The sequence below is a fragment of the Calliphora vicina genome, chromosome 3 (genome assembly GCF_958450345.1).
Source record: "Calliphora vicina chromosome 3, idCalVici1.1, whole genome shotgun sequence".
NCBI lineage: Eukaryota > Metazoa > Arthropoda > Insecta > Diptera > Calliphoridae > Calliphora > Calliphora vicina.
In genome coordinates this window covers 29,519,893-29,541,488 of record NC_088782.1, presented here as the reverse complement: position 1 = coordinate 29,541,488, position 21,596 = coordinate 29,519,893, and the positions used below count along the sequence as shown (strand labels likewise).

Sequence of the window (21,596 nt, the reverse complement as noted above, 5' to 3'; positions counted from 1 at the left end):
GAGTGTTGTTAGTTATATTCGTATTCGTCTGGATAATGTTATTGGTTGGTAGCAGCATCTTAATATGTGCAACAGGTATGGAATTGCAAATTAATTTTTCTTTGTGGATCTTTGTTATTATTATTGTTTTAGAATAATTGTTATACTGTCGGTTAAAAATATTTTTATATGAACACTGTCGGTTTAACAATTAGTTAATACAAAACCAGACTTCGTGTTAATGGGAGTTAGAATAATTTGTATACCCTCATCATGTGTGGCAAGGGTATATGTATATAAGTTTGTCATTCCATTTGTAATTTCTACATTTTTCATTTGCGACCCCACAAAGTATATGTATATATTCTGAATCGTTATAGATAGCGGAGTCCGTCTGTCCGTCTGTGTGTTGAAATCCACTTTCTGAAGCCCCCAAAAAAACATACACGAATGATACATCAATATCTCCGAAATTCTTCCGGCTCGGTTGCTATTTAAAATCGAGAAAATCGGTCCACAAATGGCTGAGATATAAGGAAAAAAACCAGGACAACCTCGATTTTAGACCTATTTTTGACCCATATCTGGATTACTAAATCATTAATATAGACAATATGGATATCTAATGATAGATATTTCAAAGACCTGTGCAACGACGTATATAAGACCATAGTAAGTTGGACCTACAATGGGTCAAAATCGTAAAAAAGTATTTTTTAACCCGAATTTTCAACAAAATTTTTTTTTCACTAAATATTAAAAAAAAAATTAAAAACTAAAAAATAAAATTTTTAAAATTAAAAAAAAAATTTAAATGTTTAAAAAAAAATTAAAAAACAATTTCGAAAAAACAATTAAATTTTGTTTACCTAAAAATATTTAAAATTTTTATTTTAAAGTATATTTTGGTGAAGGGTATATAAAATTCGGCACAGCCGAATATAGCTCTCTTACTTGTTTTTGATTATACAAGTTAACAAAAACAATATTTGTTTTTGAGATAGGCTGGGTAGGACAACCTCGATTACTAAGTCATTAATATAGACAATATGGATATCTAATGTTAGATATTTCAAAGACCTTTTTCTGCGACGTATGTATATAATGCCATAATAGTCGGACCTACAATTAGTCAAAATCGGGAAAATTATTTTTTTAACATGAATTTTTTTCACCAAAAAAATTTTTTGTCATAAAATTTTTTCTCTAATTATTTTCAAAAAAAAATTTTATGAAATTAAATCGAAATTTGCAAAAAAAAAATTTACCATAAAATTTTTTTCACTAATAAATTTAAAAAAAACATTGGTTATCAAAAAATATTTTAAATTTGTATTTTACTTGTTTATTTTTTTATTTAATGATAAACTTAGAATTTTGTTTCAAAAATCACTATTTCGGACCATTGCCTGATGGTAGGATGCAGATTTGCATCGATTTAAAAATTTATAAATATTAATTTTTGTAGCTAGATTTATTGTCAGTATTAAAATTTTTTCTTAAAAATTTAAAAAAAAATCAAGTTCAGTTTTTGTAAATTTTTTTAAATTGTCAAATTTTCGCGACTAGGCGGTTTGTGATTTTGGAAACAAATTTTGAAGTCTTAGTTTATAGTTCTGACATATTAACCCGTGTATATTTGCGGTCAAAATTGTCCAAGACAGCTCAGTTTGACATTTACACTGAAAATTATTAAAAATGTAGAATACATGAAGTTTGTGTATTGGAATTCATTAACCCATGATAACTAAACTATAACTAAAGTAAAAACAAATTTTTTAAAGTAATTTCAATTAGACCATTAATAATGCTAAACAACGAAATTAACAACCAAAATAAATGTTAAAACTTTTTTTTCAATACTATAAAAGTATTTGCATTATTTTTTGAAAGGGTTAATAACGCACGCAAAAAATATTTCATGTTAAACAAAAAATTCGTACAGAAAGGGTTAATGTTTGTAAAACTCTATATTAATTTTAATTTGTATTACTAAAAAATTGTTTTGGAATTTAAATTGGTCATAATCACAATATGGGTTAAAGTAAAAAGTATATTGTTACGTTTTTACCTTTTAAAAACGTTTGTTTATTTGCTTTAAATAAACTGGATTCTTTTAATTAAAAGCTATAAGTAGTTACTTTACTTATTAAAATCTACAGAACAGTTTAAATATTAACTCTCTTGTAATACACACTGGTAATACAGTTGATGTTAACTATAACTGCGCATACTATACACTGACTGCTCTGACACTCGCTGTTTATTTATATAGCTAGTGCCATCTTCTAGTAGATTCATGAATTATATAATGTATAAAAATAAACGTTCCACATCGATCGCCTAGAGCTTTTATCAGTTTTAACACTTAATGTTGACATACTTATAAACAATGCACAGTGGTTTAGAAACTTTTTTTTTGGAAATAATTCGGTATCTCGGGAACTATTGGAGATATTATTACATGGTTAGAGCTGAGGTGTTTTTGAGTTGAATTACATTTGTTCAGCTTCCTAAGGGTAATACGGGCCAGTTTGTGCCCTCTCAAAGTTGCTCACCTCGGGTCTCAAAATTTTTAAAAAAATCCCCAAAATTTATGATCCGAATGAGCTGAAATTTAAAATATAAATAGTCCTTGAGAAGATCTACAAAAAATACCTTACATGTGTAGGTTATCTCCTTCAGTTGAAGAGATATTTAGGTTTATTTATTTATTTTTTTTAATTTTGCTCGATTTTTGTTTGTTTTTTAGATATGGCGGCCCTACGGAGGGTCGAATTTTTTTTTCAAAATATCAGCTATATTGGCAATAAAATTCTAAATAAAATAAAAAAAACTTGGTAGTTATCTCGTCCGTGTAAAAAGTTACACGCATCCAAAGTTGGAACATGTAAAATGGGCCTAATTTTTTACGATTTTTCCTAAAAAAGTCCCTATATTTTTTCTTTTGTAGAAACAAATTTTCTTTGGGACTATATACAATTTTTATATGTTCCGGAAAGAAAACTTAATGCAAAAGCATGTAAAGTAAAATTGGGCTCACTTAAGCGGACACAGTATCCCCCAGACCTATCCAAACTTGGACAATTTAAAAAAAAAATATTTAGGTTTCAGTAAAAAATTCTAAAAAGGCAAAGCACCGATCCTCGAAAAAGTTCCGTATTTGTATAACCCTATATGTTGTTTATAAAAAGCCTTTATTTACTCCTCAGAAGTTCCACAAACCTTGCCCGCTTTGACAAATTTGTACGTTTTTTCATATAATGCGTGTAAAAATCTGTTACACTAAAATTTCTGTTAAGTCAGTATGTGTTTGAATTCAAAATTTTCATTTGATATGTTAATAACATTTTGTACGCATTATATGAAAAAATGTACAAATTTGTCATAGCGGGCAAGGTTTGTGGAACTTCTGAGGAGTAAATAAAGGCTTTTTATATAAGTATTTGATACTGTTGAAAACATTATGACCTGAGGATTGATATTTTAGTAAAATTAAATAATTTTATAAAATTTTGGGACTTCATTTACCTTAAAAACTAAAAAAACTTTCATATGGTGATTTTCCACGAATAAAAATATAAAATTTGATTTAATGTAAAATTTTAACGGTTAAAGATGTCATAACAAAATTGGGAACTAATTTAGATCCAAATGTCCTTAAATTAATGACATTATAATTTTTGACATTTTTTATCTTCAAATACCGAAATTCCTAAAACGGGGAAAATGTGTTCCAAAAACTGAGTTTTTTTTAGAAAAGTGCCTACTGTGACGCTATTTACCGTGTGATAGTAAAACAACTTTCTAAGTACTTAAAAAACATATAGGGTTATACAAATACGGAACTTTTTCGAGGATCGGTGCTTTGCCTTTTTAGAATTTTTTACTGAAACCTAAATATTTTTTTTAAAATTGTCCAAGTTTGGATAGGTCTGGGGGATACTGTGTCCGCTTAAGCGAGCCCAATTTTACTTTACATGAACATATAACAATTGTATATAGTCCCAAAGAAAATTTGTTTCTACAAAAGAAAAAATATAGGGACTTTTTTAAGAAAAATCGTAAAAAATTAGGCCCATTTTACATGTTCCAACTTTGGATGCGTGTAACTTTTTACACGGACGAGGTAACTGTTACCAAGTTTTTTTTATTTTATTTAGAATTTTATTGCCAATATAGCTGATATTTTGAAAAAAAATTCAACCCTCCGTAGGGCCGCCATATCTAAAAAACAAACAAAAATCGAGCAAAATTAAAAAAAAAAAATAAATTAACCTAAATATCTCTTCAACTGAAGGAGATAACCTACACATGTAAGCGTATTTTTTGTAGATCTTCTCAAGGACTATTTATATTTTAAATTTCAGCTCATTCGGATCATAAATGAATTTTAGGGGATTTTTTTAAAAATTTTGAGACCCGAGGTGACCAACTTTGAGGGGGCACAAACTGGCCCGTATTACCCCTAGGAAGCTGAACAAATGTAATTCAACTCAAAAACACCTCAGCTCTAACCATGTGAAATTTTGTAATAATATCTCCAATAGTTCCCGAGATACCGAATTATTTCCAAAAAAAAAAGTTTCTAAACCACTGTGCAATGTTAATAACAAAAATTTATCTAAACAGATCATTTTCATTTATTTTATATTATATTTTAACAGATATAAAAGGGTTAAAAATGTCCTAGAAGTTTAAAATTACACACGTAAATTAGCAACATAAAGAAACAATCTGAAATGCAATATTAGAAAATAGGTTTAAAATGTATTTTTATTAAGAAATAATGTTAAAAAATTTAGGCCACAAACTTTATTTCTTCAAAATCGTCTAATTTCAAAATGTTCCCAGTGCTAACTCAAATTAAGTACAACCTTTAAAATTTTTTAGAATCGAAATTATTTTTTTTTTTTTTTGGAAATTTCGTTTAAAAAAAAGATTTAAATGTAAAATTTGAGATACATATACATATATATTAATGAGATTTTATATCTATGGTTATAATTGGTTCATTATTTAATCTAGAGCCCATACAAATATCACAAATATATTTTGGTTCATTTGACACGTAGTGCATATACAAGTCAATTGCTTACTTTATACATCCCAAGTAATCTAGCATGAAGTCAATTGTCACTTAATTGTCTCTAAGTAAATAATATAGAGTGTAGTCACTTTAAACGATTATTTTGTACTGCACTTTAGAAAGACTGATACAAGCTCTGATACAAAATGTTTTAACAATTTAAACGAATAAAATAACTTTAGTTGCATTTCTGAACTTTAGAGGCGATGTAACATGTCTAAAGATCATCTTAATTTGAAAAAGGTACATATTTTTACAATAAAAGAAATTTTTTGTTTCTCCATAAATTTGGAGCAGTCTAGTAATGCTATTTTATGTACTAAATAACTATGAATGTAATTTTGCTACATACTATGAAGGGATTTATTTAATTGACTAAATGGGATCATCTTTAAAGACAAAATAGAAAACTATTAATTGACACAAATTTTTTAAGCGGTTCTATGGTGTAATGGTTAGCACTCTGGACTTTGAATCCAGCGATCCGAGTTCAAATCTCGGTAGAACCTGGTCAAATTAGCCGATTTTTTTAATAGATAATAGTGTGGACAATACAAATTCAAAAAAGAATTTGTTGTTAAAATAAATAAAGCCAAAAATAATTAATCACATTATTAAATAAATAAAAATAGCCAAAAATAATGTTAGAATGAAATAACATATTTATAGTAGCATATTTTAGGGGTGAGTCAATAAATGGCAAACAAACACCTTGTGGATGTTAATGGTTTTAAATGTGGATTGCATTTACTCACATGCGCATTGAAGAGCTGATAAATTTATGTATTAAATTAAACTCGCGTAAAGCAAGCGGTTCCATGGTGTAATGGTTAGCACTCTGGACTCTGAATCCAGCGATCCGAGTTCAAATCTCGGTGGAACCTGCAAACCGGAATTCTCTTTTTTTTAACTAACAGAATCAGCATAAAAATATAATTATTTATAAATAGATGAAAGGATAAAATTAAAAAAAGATTACTCAAGGTTCCACCGAGATTTGAACTCGGATCGCTGGATTCAGAGTCCAGAGTGCTAACCATTACACCATGGAACCATGTGCTTGAAGGTCGACATGATGTTGTTTTTGTAAATTTGTTGTTGGCCTTGATAATGTTGTAGAGTTTCCAATGCTTGGTTTCTGTGTGTTTTATAATTCTACAAAATGTTTTTAGTGAGTTTCCAAACCCATCGTATGAATACAGTAGTGGCGTACAATAATATTTAGTAGTTTATTCACAGTGGATAGAAACAAATAATATGGAGTTAAAGGTATCTTAATCCAAATCATATTAGCACAAAGTATACAGAGGCGACACGGCAAAAAAAATATATTTGTCTCTTTCGCTCGAAACAATTTCAACTGGTTTGGTTTTGTGCTCATTTATATAGTTGTTTGTTTTAACGCACTGTCTGTATTAAACCGCAAATTTGTTTTCTCTTTCTATCGAAACAATTTCAAAAAAAGCTGATTTTAGTGTTTTTGAACGCCTCTGTATACTTTGTGATATTAGGATTCAGCTGAGAATTAATTCATGTATTGGGTATATGACTTTTTAGTTTTTATTTTGAAACATGTTTCTAGAATATTTCATGATGGAATATTACGGCATCGTATTCGGGGCGTTTTTCGGCAGCTCATAATAGATAGGACTGTTTTGCTCCCACCAAATACTAAGCATTATCTTAGCGCCATGGATATTTCACTTTGGTGTTGATTCGGCTGGTTGGCCGGGCTTATGAGCTGCTGAAATCAGACCAGGCCATCACAAGGATGCTGTACCGAAAGCAACTGATCCGTTTGGAGCGAGCATTGACCGAAAAACGCCCACAATAAGGCTTGGCCACATGTTGCAATACCTTTTAAAAAGTATTAAGTGTTTGGGAAGTTTTGCCTCACCCGCTTTGTAGTTCTTTATTTATTGTCCTGTATAATTTTGAGAATATTTTCTGTTTGTTTTCTTATTTTGGGAATTCCACGATTGCAATATTTTTAGTTTAATAAAAGTTTAGTTAGTATTCTGTTTAATTTTTAATGTGATGATTTGAAATGTATATTTATTATTAAATGTTACGCTTGTTTTAAGAATCTAAATATGTATTTTGTTCGAGGAGTGCAGATAGAAGGATATTTTGTAATAAGTTTGGCATCCTTTTTAAAATTCGAATAAAGCATTTTGTCCTTTTAACTTCGAAGCCAATAATTTTCCCATTAATTTATCTAATATCAAATATTTTCTAATTCAGTGTTATAATTTTTAGTATAATTCGAAGTTTAGCTAAGACATAAACTGCTTTTTCATTCACAATAGCTTATTTTTTATAGTTATGCCATAATTTGGCTTAATTTGACTTCCAATAGTAAATAAATATTAAAGAGCAAAAAGAATTTAATAAAATCACTTAAATTTAATGCAATTCATTTACATTTCTATTGTTGATTATTAAACTAATTAGATTTAACTGTTTATTAAACCACAAAAAATTAAAACAATTTGTTTACTTTTTATATATTTTTTTTTGAAATATTAAGAACAATTATATTTTTTAAGACAAATTCTATTATTTATTCAACTTCTCCAGTTTCACTATGTTAATTTTTAATTGCTACGTTTACTAATTTGTTTATTAACTTATATTCATTTGTTAATTTTAAACACTTTAAGATTTAATAACAGCGCCAGTCACAAGTATAATTAAACAACCTTTTCTATAAGCACCCTACTTTTGGTCAAATAAATGTGTATTTTATTTGTATTTTTAAATTTATTGACAAAATTCTTATTCATGAATGATTAGTCAATTATTCATATTTATGATGAATCAAAAAATTTAAATATTCCTGATTATGAGATTGATAGGAAATTTTAATAATTAGTAGCCCTAGTAACTATTTTATAAGTTTGTCATTCCGTTTGTAATTTCTACATTTATCATTTGCGACCCCACAAAGTATATATATTCTGGATCGTTATAGATAGCGAAGTCGATATAGCCATGTCCGTCTGTATGTTGAAATCAACTTTCCGTAGCCCCCAAATAACTAACATACTTAATTCATACATCAATATGTTTTTCTTGATTTTAAAAGTTCAGGGTCATTTGGATGCCAAGTGCTATTAAGGGTTAATTTCCATTTTTGTACTGTTATTAGAAATACTAGACTTCATGTTATATTTTTCTTAAGTTTCATCAAAATCGGTCAAAAAGTATATATTATTTCCATTAGAAATTCCAAATATTGGAAAATTTGACCTTTGACCTTCACGATTTAAGGGTTAAAGTTTTCCGATTTAAGGAAAACTTTCAGACTATATTTAAAGTTACCTGGACTATAATATTCTGAACAGATTTTATTTAAAACTAATAACAGTAAGGAAATTGGGCTCATTCGCCAAAATATGGCCAAGAAATTAGTTTTTCTCGAAAATCGCAAAATTTATATCGCAGGTACGGAAAAAATATAGGAGTTATTGACATACTTTTTTCACATTTTTATTCCCTATTATGTTGTAAATAAATCCTTATGTGATAATCAAAAAATTCTGAAATTTGTTAAACAAAATTTATAAAAATTTGAAATTGGAGTTTTTAACCTGCGAATAGGTTAACTGTATCCTATGAAGATAAAAACTCATATACAAGTAAATATGGATATATTTTAAGTAAGAATAAAATTTTGTTTTAATATTTCTCATTTTTAATAACTTTAACATTTTTTAACAAATTTTTGTATTTTATATCTTATTAGACGGACAATTACGTACACATTTCGATTCTTTTAAATTAAATTGCAAAATTAATTATTTAATGGCAAACATTTTAAAAAAAACTGACAAAATGTATTTTTTTAGCACCTCAAAACTAAATCGGAAGTCGGCACGGGTTGCCCTTCTTAGAACAAGCTAAACATATTTTTGGTGGTATTTTAGGTAATTACGAAAGTTTTCACCGGGTACCATTTCAACATTTCAAAAAATTTAATTCTAAGGGACACTCTAATATACATATATCCGCTATCCCGATTAGGTTGCTATTTAAAATCGAGAAAATCGGCCGACAAATGACTGAGATATAAGCAAAAAACCAGGACAACCTCGATTTTTGGCCTATTTTTGATCTATACATATCTGGATTACTAAGTCATTGATATAGTCAATATGTATATCTAATGATACTTCTTTGCAACGACTTATATAAGGTCATAGTAAGTTGGACATACAATGGGGTCAAAATTGGCAAAAATATTTTTTTACCGAATTCTTTTTGTCACAAAATTGTTTCAGCAATAAATTAAAAAAAAAAATTTAAAAATATTTTTTTTAATTTGGTGAAGGGTATATAAGATTCGGAACAATATAGCTCTCTTACTTGTTTATTCTCGCTTAGTTATTGAAAATTATAGTGTAAACAACAAAGTCTTTTTTTGCTTCGAATTTTGTACCAACAATTTTCTTTACTTCTTTAATTTTTAAAAAAAAGTGACGGTTTCAACGTGCGAGAGATGGTTTGTGCGGTTCAGAAGTGGTGATTTTTACACGGAAGACAAAGATCGCCCGGGCCACTCAAAAAAAGTTTGAAGATCAAGAATTGGAGGTATTAATCCATGAAGATTGTTGTAAAACTCAACAAGAGCTTGCAAAATCATTGGGAGCTACTCAAACAGCAATTTCAAAACGTTTGCGAGCAGCAGGATTCATCCTGCATGTCCGAAATGAAGATTGAACGCTATAAAATAAAATAATATTTGCAACGAATCATTACTTGCGATGAAAAACGGATTCATTGCAATAACCCAAAATGTAAGATATCGTATGTGAAGCCCGGCTAACCACCCGAATCGACACAAAAGTCAAATATCCATGGCGCTAAGGTAATTCTCTGTATTTGGTCTATTATGAGCTGCTGAAATCTGATCAAACCATCACACGGTACCTGTACCTAACGTAACTGATTCCTTTGAAGCAATCATTGGGCCAAAAATCCCTGGAATATGCTGCCAGACATGAAACCGTAATATTCCATAATGACAACGCAATGCCATGTTGCAATACCTGTTAAAAAGTATTTAGAATTAAGTGGTTGGGAAGTTTTGCCTAACCCGTTTTATGGTCCAGACCGGGACCCTTCCGACTACTATTTGGTGCGATCGATGCAGAACACTCTTTCTTGGATATGCTTCACTTTGGAACAGAGTACCCGATATTGGCATGATTCATTCTTGGCCTTAAAAGATGAACAGTTATTTTGGCTCAGAATCCATATGTTGCCAGAAAGATGGGAAAAGGTAATAGCTAACAATGACCTATACTTTGAATAAATTTATATTGAACAAATGTTTCAAAATTAAAGCTAAAATTTAAAAAAAAATTTCGAATTTTTAATTCATTTTGTTAAATTTTATAAAAGTAGAAAATTATCATGTATTGGATGATTTTCTACTTTTATAATGTATGAACTTTTATAGAGCGTTCTTCTAGTCGTTGTTGCCATGTCTAATCTCAACTCTTATTATATAAGTAACAGTCTTCTAATATTTGATCTGCTTTTAAACATCAATATTTAAGACATATTAATAAAATCATTAAAGTTTGAAAAAACAAATCAAATATTTTAATTTACAATACTTAATTTATGCATCACTTTTAAATCAATACAAACCATAAAAGATCTACTCGATATAGATAAAATTTAAAATAAATAACTTAAATAATATTGCAAATGCGTCAATAATAAAATATATAAAAACATTTAAATGAAATTAAAAATATCAATAATATTTAAAATTGGCATAAACGTTGACAAATGGATTTTTAAATTTATTGTAACCCCCTGGAATGTTATATAGATACCCTGGGGTTTGCGGTTCCGTCCTCTGTGTTAACATTGGTTTATAATACAATGAAAGGTGTATAAAATTCAACCTAAATCCTATTGTAGTTTAAATGTATGTTATTGTACATATAAATTATAATTTTAAAGTGTGCCGCTTGTGTTTTTTTTATTATTTTGTCACTTTAATTGTATATTGTTTTAGAAATTCAAAACATTTATGCCAATTAAAACAAAGTTATTAAATAAATTGTTTATGCTTAAGCTAAACGTATAAAAAAAAAATATTTTGACTTATTTCTTTGATTTATGTCTTAATTTTAAACTCAGACAATTAAATATTCAAACAAGTTTTCGAAACTTGAAAATGTCTGTATGGCAGTTAATTCAATCAACAAACTTTAAGTTTATTTTCATATACATATGTGCTGCATAGGATAAAAACAAAAACTAGATTTGAAACAGAGTTTTCATTTAAAAAAAACTATAACTATTTTTAAAACGTCTCTATCCTGACAGCAATTTTTAAATTTGAGTTGACAGGCCGCTTTCCTTGACAAATGTTGTGTAGTAGATTTATGTAAATGGTTTTAGTTTTCAAAGTTATATCTAATTATGGAGAGGAATTTAAAAAGTAGTGTAAATTTTAATGGATTTTTAAAAAGAAGATTATTGATAATAAAATAAATCTAGTTTTAGAAATTGAAATTAAAATAAAATTATGACAAGAGGAATTTATTTTTTAATTTAATGTAAAACAGGAAATTTATACTGCACCTAATTAAATTTTGACTATTAATTAGTTGTCATACTATGGTCAGCTGCATGATAAAAACTTTTTTATTGGATAAACAATATTAATGACATAATCATACAGAACATGTGTCACACGTGTCAGTATTCTATGTAGCTAATAATGCTATCAATTACCAAGAGAATTGCATAACTTGACAATGTTTAGTTTGATACTTGTCGCTGTTTTTTTTATAATTCACTATGTTCAGGTCTTTAATATCAATGATACTCGAAGCGATCAGCTTCCGCACCATTCCAAATAATACCGACATTTTTGTAAAGAGTGTAACATGGGAAAACCTCAGAATCATCTAGAACATTGGTAGGCGTTCATATTGTTTAGATTACGAACATTTTCGTGAATGTACAAGTATACAACCCGAAAGGAAGCAAAACACACAGCAAGAGCGTAAAAAATACAAATAACTCATTTAGTTGTAAACAATAGAGCGTAATAATACACATATTTCATTCTGTTGCTTGATGTTGTTGCGGATTTTTTATTTTTAACCCATACATGCACACAAACTACAATTTCTCTTTTTGCGCTTCCCTGATCTAGAATAACAGAAACTATTTATAAATATGTGTACAACTTCAACTCTTTTGTTATTACACAGAGAAAACAGATTCGTGATAGCAACCGAATTTGTTGCCAATCGAATGATTCTACCTTAGTGACCGAATTTTACAGTTGAGACTATAAAATATTGGAAGGAGTAACAAAAGTTTGGTTGCTTCAACAGAAATTCTTATTTATCAACTGACTTTCTGTTGATAGAACCGACAAATTCTATGGGTGCAACCGAATCATTCGATTGGCAACAAAATCGGTTGCTATCACGAATCAGTTTTCTCTGTGTAGTGCCGGTTTACACCATGATTTTTATGACGTCGTTTTTTCTTAATTCTCTTTTGATATTTTGAGTTTGTGGTTAAGAGGGTTGGAGTAAAAGCAACTTCAAAAGAGAATTAAGAAAAAAACGACGTCATAAAAATCATGGTATAAACCGGCACTAAGTCTTAAGCTAATTTCTCATATAAGAGTTAAAAAATCGTGATCATATGACTGAGAACCTAATTATCACATCTTGATCAGTAAAACATTGTGGCGACCATTAAAAGTATACAATATGAAAGAAAAATTAATATTTTAAACATTTATCTCCTTTTTACCCGATATTACAATTGGCCAATTTTAATTACAACCTTAAGTTATTGTTAATTACTAGGAAAAGTGAAGGGTAATGAAAACAATTTAGACCGAAACATTTAAAAGTGCAGGTGGTGTCAGGAGGATATGACTTGGGAATAATAAAACGACATCGGACACCAATTGCTGTCACGATATATTGTGCTTTAACAAATCTAATCCGTGACAAAGACAAATTCAGCTGTATGTCATTTACCCCCTCTAACGACAACGCCATACTAAAGCGTCAGGTCTCATTCTTATCGCCGAAGAGCGTCTTTCTAGAGGAATAACATGTGGAAAATCAAAACATTTTAACGAAATGCTTTGCAACTAATATAAGAAACTTGATTTATCAGCTCATTTTCTTTAGAAATTTGGCTACCAAGATAATTTCCCAAGTCTTGCAGACTTATCTCCAAAGTTGTGGATTTTGAAAGGCTTTGGGGAAATATAATTTCTTTCATGTTCTTGGAATGGTCTTTTCATTCAGCTTTATTTCGAAACATTTGTACAATATTTATTCAAAGTATTGACCATTATTAGCTATGATATTTTTCCATCCTTCTGGCAACATATGGATTCCGAGCCAAAAGAACTGCTCATCTTTTGAGGCCAAGATCGAATCAAGCCAATATAGGATACTCTGGTCCAATGTAAAGCGTATCCCAGAGAGAATGTTCTGCATCGACCGAAACAAATAGTAATCGGAAGATGCAAGGTCTGGACTATAAGGCTGGTGAGGCAAAACTTCACAACCACTTCATTCTAAATACCTTTTAATAGGTGTTGCTACATGTGGCCGAGTATTGTCATAATGGAATATTACGGTTTCATGTCTGACCGTATTCGATCCAAACGAATCAGTTGCGTTCGACACAGTTTCCCTGTGATAGTCTGGTCAGATTTCAGCAGCCCATAATAGATGTGACTCTTTTGCTCACACCAAATATAGAGAATTAACTTAGCACCATGGATATTTAGCTTTGGTAACCATTCGGCTAGTTGGCTCGGCTTCACATAAGATCTCATACGCCTCGGGATATCGTAATATATCCATTTTTCATCGCAAGTAACGATTCGGTGCAAAAATTATTTTCTTTTATAGCGTTCAAGCATCATTTCGACATGCAAAATCTTCTTTCAAGGTCTCTCGGCTTCAATTTGTATGGTACACAATTTCCCTGTTTTTGGATGAATCTTGAATTTTTGCTTGGGTAGCTCTCAATGATTTTGCAAGATCTTGTTGAGTTTGACAACTGTCCTCATGGAGTAATGTCTCCAATTTTTCAAACTGTCGCACGTTGAAACACTTTCACCATAAGCTTTGGTTAGGTTCAGCGACATGATATATCAGTATGTCGGGAATTCTTCCAGCTCGGTTGCTATTTAAAATCAACAAATCGGCCCACAAATGGCTGAGATATAAGGAAAAAATCCTTATATTGTTGTGTCATGGGTTACACTATAATGCTCAATAAATGACAGATATGTATCGTTTTAAAATGACATATACATAAGTTATTAAAAACAAAAACTGAGTTCAAAAGATACGCCATCTATTGTAAATATCGATTTTTTAAGTCATACACCCCATAAAATTACGGTTACCAACGCACAGTGGGTTGGACATATTTCAACCCACTGTGCGCTAGTTTAAATTTCAACTGGTCGCAGGCTTTTTGACCACCTATAGGCTTTTTGACCACCTATAATAGTCGTTTATTTGGACATTCGAGAAGACATGATTTTTGTGTGATGGAGTCGAGCACTTACAACAACTTCTATAATAATGCAGACGGTATGTAGTAGTCACTGAAAAGTATGCTATTCAGTAATTGCAAGTCGTTACCCAGTATTCGCAGAATTCTGGCATAACTTTCCCGGTAACCCTCGCAACTATATTTGCAAAATATATAATTTTATTATCAGTCTCTGCATGCGTTGCTAAAATCTCCATCACTTATGTTTTTAGATAGCGATACAATGAAATTAACAGTTTATAAAAACACATTTTTATTATTAAAAAAAATTATCTGGCTGAAAGAAAACAAGTAATTTAAGTTTTTTTTTTCTCAGCGCGCCTTATAACGATGATTTAGCACTCGTATGAATTGGTTTGGTACTCTGCGGCAGCGTGCGATGCAACTCATATAAACTTTTCCATACCATTAGTTTCTTCATTTCAGGCAATTCAATAAATTTTAAATCATCGTTGATATTCAAACATTTGAAAGAGTCGCTGTCGTGGCGTTGTAATGAACGCCATTTAACACCCTGCATGCCAGGGATTTTAACATTATTTGGATTTCCAGTCTCCGCAAATGTTGTCCACCATGAAATCATGCGTTGAATGCAGCGATATTCGCGGCTTTGCCGTTCCATTGGTTTGGCCAAAACACTACTAAAAAGATACGCAAGTTCATCGGTGTGTGCAACGCCAGTAACAGTAGCTGCTGCAGCAGCAGTATCTGGTCTACTGCATTCACCATCAAGGGAGCGCATTAAACGAAAGGGATTAACAAGTTTGTTTGAGTTAAAGTCGAAACGATATAGAAATGTTGAAGTTTTACGGCCATACTGTAAGCGTGCATCAATGGTCTTTTGTATGGGATGCCAATTGTATGCATAGGTAATGATCTGTAAAAAGGTTTAGTGTTTAAGAAAGTATTAAAAGTTAAAAAAGTTCAATTACTTCCACTTACTTCATATAAGTCTTCCAAAGTGGATTCTACACCTTTAACATGAATTTCTCTTAATTTCAAGCCTTTTTCTTGGCACTCTGGACTATTAGTTTTAAAAGCAGCCGCTTTAGGTACATATTGGCAGCATGTTTCCAAGAGTTTTAACATAGCTGGCTTATTTTTGATAGCAGCTTTAGGAAATATAATAACATTAAAACTTATATAAATTAAATTCTAAGCTGTACTTACCCCTTTGGAAAAACAAACCCTCCATAGAGTTTGCTCCCAAAATCACCGGAATATTGTTACCCCAAGCGTTTTCCAGTAGCTCCTCCACTGGTTTACAAAACACCGTATGAGCCGTAAAGTAGGGTTCTACATTTGGACCAAAAACAAACATTTCTCTATGATTGGGCTGCAAACTTCGTTCCGCTTCTACAATTTCTGCAGCCGTTAAACTCAGCAGATACTTTAAAATGTGCTTCTCCTTGTGTGACCCTTTATAGCCTGCTGCTACTGCTAAATCATAGTTGCGTGTAGTACATTCAGAAGTGGCCCAGTCAGCAGTTGCCACGCCAGACTGTAAAATGGCACGATGGAACAAGCCTCGAGCATGCTCACTTAACATTAGAAATTGCACGGCTGCTGCTCCGGCACTTTCACCAAACAACGTTACACAGTCTGGGTTACCACCAAATCTAGCTGAATTCTTTTTAACCCACTTTAATGCTAATATAATGTCTTTTAATCCTGCATTGCCGGGGGTATGTTGGACTGGATCTTTTAGGCTTAGGAAACCTTAAAAAAAATGAAAAATTTAGTATTTTTTTTATAAAATTAAACAAAAGGTTTGTAATAATAAATTAAATGTGTATTTCCTTAAATTCTTTATAGATTGGAGTCTTATTTACGTTTCAAGCTTAAGTAGAACTGTATTTGCTAGAAGTGGATATCGATATATGATATTTACTCCTCCTTCGCTCCTTCACTTAAAAGAACTTGTTTGCAAAGAACTACACTATAACAAACTTCAATTAATTCTTAATTACACAGAAAAAACTATATTTCAATTCAAACATTTATCACATATTGAACTGGTAATTGAAAAATTATCAAATTCAAAACTCAGAATTCAATAGAAAATATCAGAAAATTGAAACTTGATTCAATTATGAAATAATTGAAACCAGTTCAATATGTGACAAATATTTGAACTGAAACGGTTTAAGAAATAGTTTTTTCTGTGTAGGCAGACTGTTGTAACAGTTCTACAGTTGTCGAGAGTTCTTTAATTTAAGATATTGAAGAGCTGGAGAAATTGTGCCACGTAGGTCGATCGTAACCATATGTCACAATTCAGTAGACTTTTAAGAAGTTTCATAAATGCATAGTATCGTTAGGGCTCTGAAGTGCCAGAAACAATGTGTTCACTGCAGCAGTTAAGGAATTTGCACCTTAATTCTGCTAGGTCAGATCTTGTCTACGAAGTATTTCTCACTATCCGAAATGTTCATTAAGGACCTTGTTGCATCTATAGTCATTAGTGGCTTTGGAGACTGTCAGTTGATACAACGTTTTCTGAGTAGTCACTATAAACAATCGGATGACGTCGGATGGAACGACGTCCTGGATGTCATTACGCATCGAAGATGATCCTGGATAATAATGTAACGGTTGGGGTGACTAGGCAAATGACAAGCCATTAGGAACTGTCTGGTCAACAACGCATTATGTTGACTGACCGACTACATCCTGGTCTCCCCATAAAGGTGAACCACATTCGTCATTTTGACATATTCGGTTGAGATACGGAGTGCATTACTCTGCCCCGTTTGTAAGGAACGAAATCCATATTGGGCCTTATATGTCGCTCATCGTTTAGTTGATATAGGGGTCATGCGAGGAAAAGTGTAATAGGCTGTCAATGCCGTATTCCTTGGTTCCAGATATGAAGAGTAGCGGGCTTATCTGGTTTTAGAATGCGAATTATACGAGCTAAGTTGGTGAATCGAGAGACCTAGCAGTTGTGTAAGGTATTCCAACCTCCTGAAATGCCGTCAGGGCCAAGAGTTTCCGATGGTTTTGAATTTGAAATGATGTTCTCTACTTTACTACGAGTTCATTGTGCTACAGGCCTTTGTTTCCTGCGATTTATTAAACGCAATATCTTCTATGATTTCATCCTCAATTTTACCAGATTCTTAATACTAGTCCAGAGCCTTTTGAAGTACATCATGCAATGGTTAAAGTGGACTAACCATTTATTATAGCGATATTCATTAACTATATTATCAATCTGTGCTGCATGGGCTCTAAAATATGAGATAATTATATCAACCGGAAGATCGTGTAGCTGATTATTTTTGTCATCCATCTGACTTGTCGAGTTCTAACAAGTTCTATTTGTGTTTTGAAACTTTATCTCGGTCAAGAAAATTAATTAAATCGTGAACATTTTAAGAGTGGATATTTTGTAATTTCGTAAGCAATGGTCTAACAGCATTCATGAATGCTGACCAAATTTACTTAAGTTTTTCCTTCGATTTGTAACAAATGTTGTGAATGCTGATCAAAATCGGTCTTCGCTTGGCCATCAGAAAAAAATGTATTCATTAGATGAGTCATACTTTTCCATTTTCTAAAGAAATAAATCAAGACTTGTTGAACAAATTTAAGATCGTGATAAGGAACGAATTGTTGACGGTGTTGTTCTTTAAACATTGACCAAATCTAACAAAAGTTTTTGGCTTAGGATACGCTTTATCAAAATCGACATTTTACTGAAAAAAGTGTTTTGATATTCATTATAAACTTTGAATACCGCAGAATTTGGTTCATAAAGTCCAAAGTATTTTAAGAAAAGCAAGATCTTGTCGATTCGAAAATATTGTGAACTATGTGGGTTTTAAAATCATAGACCAAATCCGTAACACCAGTTATTGGTGTAAAAAAGGCTTTGAATATTGAAATGGTCGTCAAATTATCGGGACATCGTGTACAATTTTCGTTCGCTTCCGATGAAGCGCTCAAAACCGGCTGTCTTTGAATATCAAAAAGTGTTCTGATATTCATTATAAAACATTGGAGAACGTTGTTGGATATAGGTCATTCAAGACAGATCATAATCCTTTTTTTTCGAAAGCAGTTGTCGAATTGTCATGCACTAAAACTAGACAGACGTTTTTGGAAAGATAAGATCTCACAGATCGTCTCAAATAAATCCAATTAAACATCGAATTGAAGGATCATGAAAGATGCACCAGATATCTTTGATTTGACAACCAGATTTGTGTTCTTTCACTCACATCAAATGTAAACCGAGAGATCAATACTGTTCGAACGTTTTTTTGAATGCTTCGGAGAGGAAAAATATGTTTCGATTATCAATAAAGTACTTTTTCCCCATTCATTTTAAAATATAAATATTTGTTTAAACTAAAACTAGCCAGACGTTTTTGGAAAATTAAGGCAACCATAAGATCTCACAGATCGACTCAAATAAATGTCTTTTAAAACCCATTTACCCCCATTTTCTCAACCTCAGGATATTTTTTATCGTTACGAAAAACTGACAGTTCTCATACAAAATAAAAAATGTTAATTGGAGGTTTATCGTTACGAAAAACGATAACCAGATATTGAGAAAATGGAGATTAAACATAGAATTGAAGGGTCATGAAAGATATTTGTAAAATAAACAGAGAGTTGAATATTATTCGACCGTTGCAGATTTGAAATGCTATTTGGAAAAGGAAAAAAGTATTTAGAAATGTGTGATCACACATATACAAAAACTGTTTCGATTATCATTAAAAGTACTTCTCTTCTATTTGTTTATATAAAATAACCTTTTCTAAAACTTACCTAAAGCTCCCAAACGATATTGTACTGTAACTAAAATTACACCTTTTCCCATAAAATAATCCGGTCCATACCATTCACGATTGGCTTCGCCAAATTGAAAACCACCACCATAAATCCACACCATTATAGGTCTAGGTTTAATTGGCCTAATCTAAAAGAACATTCAAAGCAAATCATTAACCCAAAAACATTTAATCCAACAAAAACTTACATTATTTGTATAAACATTTACAAACAAACAATCTTCGGAACCTTCTATTGTTTGCGGGTCCATAGGAGAATATTGCATAGGCTTTTCACCATACATGCTACAATCTTTCACATTTTTCCATGATGTCATGGGCTTGGGAGCCCTAAATCTTAAATCTCCCACTGGCGGCAAAGCATAGGGTATACGCTCAAAACTATAGTAGATCTTTTTATAGAGGCTATACCTTTTGGAGCCTCTGATTTTGCCCGTATGAATTTTAATTTCCACTGGTTCATTGTCGACCGGTTTTTGGCATTGTTGTATTTTAAATTCCAAAGTTCTGTGAAATAAAAACAAATGCAGGTGACAAAATTGCTAACAACTTGGTGTTAATATATATTTTATTGCTTTGTTTTAATGATAATATTTATTAAGGGCATTCATTTAAAAGAGTAAGTTGAACTTTGGTCATCGTTTTCTTTACAGTTTATTACACTGTACAACAAATGAAGATTTTTGAAAAAAATACACGGTTCGACTGTACTACCAAAGGGTAGTAAAACCCTATACTCAGTTTGGCGATTTTGGTGACCAATTTTTTTTTATGGCCCTCCAGAATTTTTGAAAATCAATGGACCCTCAAAAAAAGGTGACATCAGTTTTTGTCCAACAGCAAATTCAGACTTGTTGATACCGCTTAACTATATATGACAATAATATAGCTAAGATTCGACTGGACAAATTTTACTTAAATTTTTTCCCAAAATAATAGCTTTTTTGTATTCTTTTTTTTTTGAAAAAAAAAATATAGGAAGACATTTTTTTCTAGTTTTTTTAGAAATCATCTAAATTATCGTTGCTGTTGTCTTTTCACCGTCTCAAATCGTTAGTCACACTTGTTTGCAAAAGTTTTCTTTACAAATTAAAAAACTTGTCATGCTTTTTTGATACATCAATTGAGACGTCACTCGATTGTTTTTCCTTTGAATTTTAGTTCTTTTAAATGAATCTCCTTAATATTCTTATTGTTTATTTATATTTATTATTACTACAATATTGCTTGGCTTTACTTTATTTTATAAAATAATTTATCGTTTTCACTTAATTCATAAGCCATTTTTAAGCGTGTTTTTATTTTGTTTTTCTAATAAACAATAACAATTTTTTTTATCACTTTATTATTTAGTACGAATTAATGTTTTCAATTCGAAAATTATTCTAATACTGAATGCATTTTGTGTCAAGTGAAGTGAACTTGTCGTTAGCATGTACGAATCTCATTTATTATTTTGATAATAGAGTAAATTATACTCACTCATATGTTATATTTACGGTGTCTTATCGCCTCAGTTGATAACAATAATAGGGTACAGTGAGACCTCGTTAAATGATCACAGAATAAAAGACACTTTTTACCGGAGTTTTTTCCATGTAAGGCAGATTATATTCTAACATAATTTAACGAGCTGAGTAACAACAAATAAGAGTGTGACAAAAAAATATTTTCTGCTATAGAAGTTGTATAGGGGGTAGATTCAACTGTTGACCGATCCTCTCAGAAGTTGGTAGAAATATTTTTGTTCATATAAAACTAGTTTATATCCAATTTCACCTCGATATTAATTATTATAAGACAATTATGAATGTTCAAGTCGTTTTCTGAGGGGGACCTTGTATGGAGACTAGGGAAAATGATGCCGATTTTCGCCATTCTTTACAATATAATTTCAGAGTACTTAGAACCAATTGGTGCAAAATTTTATCAGGATTGCCGCATAATAAACATATTTATGGCAGCTCAAGCAGCATTCCGGGGGGCTAAGTGAAATCATGGACCGATATTGCCCATTTTCAGAGGGTATTTGTGGAAAATTTCAGCAGCTAGCTTCTTCCGTTTGGGCCCTATTGTGTTTTCAAGAGATAGACAGAAGGATCGTCTAGATCGTCTTATAATCTTATGAGGACCCAGAATAT

General features: G+C 31.0%; 1 protein-coding gene and 3 non-coding genes across 4 annotated transcripts; 2 read left to right on the top strand and 2 right to left on the bottom strand.

Annotated features, from left to right (window-relative positions):
* The first annotated feature begins 5,505 nt into the window (after positions 1-5,505).
* TRNAQ-UUG (transfer RNA glutamine (anticodon UUG)) lies at positions 5,506-5,577 on the top strand. Its single transcript has one exon. It is a non-coding gene; the product is annotated as a tRNA-Gln (tRNA).
* Positions 5,578-5,880: 303 nt separating this feature from the next.
* TRNAQ-CUG (transfer RNA glutamine (anticodon CUG)) lies at positions 5,881-5,952 on the top strand. The gene has a single exon. It is a non-coding gene; the product is annotated as a tRNA-Gln (tRNA).
* Positions 5,953-6,050: 98 nt separating this feature from the next.
* Positions 6,051-6,122, bottom strand: TRNAQ-CUG (transfer RNA glutamine (anticodon CUG)). Its single transcript has one exon. It is a non-coding gene; the product is annotated as a tRNA-Gln (tRNA).
* An 8,754-nt stretch (positions 6,123-14,876) lies between these two features.
* LOC135953523 (esterase B1-like) lies at positions 14,877-20,832 on the bottom strand. The gene is made up of 6 exons (XM_065503461.1): positions 20,693-20,832; positions 19,644-19,962; positions 19,433-19,583; positions 15,818-16,366; positions 15,590-15,759; positions 14,877-15,524 (listed from the first exon to the last, which is right to left on the bottom strand). The coding sequence occupies exons 1-6, from the start codon at positions 20,737-20,739 to the stop codon at positions 14,970-14,972; spliced, it is 1,791 nt and encodes a 596-aa protein (XP_065359533.1). The 5' UTR covers positions 20,740-20,832; the 3' UTR covers positions 14,877-14,969.
* Between the last annotated feature and the right edge of the window lie 764 nt (positions 20,833-21,596).

Coding starts and splice junctions, on each gene's coding strand:
- LOC135953523 (XM_065503461.1), bottom strand. CDS start 20,739: ATGGCTTATGAATTAAGTGAAAACGATAAATTATTTTATAAAATAAA. Junction 19,963..20,692: donor AAATTATTTTATAAAATAAA/GTAAAGCCAAGC, acceptor TTTATTTCACAG/AACTTTGGAATTTAAAATAC. Junction 15,760..15,817: donor GGGTTTGTTTTTCCAAAGGG/GTAAGTACAGCT, acceptor TATTTCCTAAAG/CTGCTATCAAAAATAAGCCA.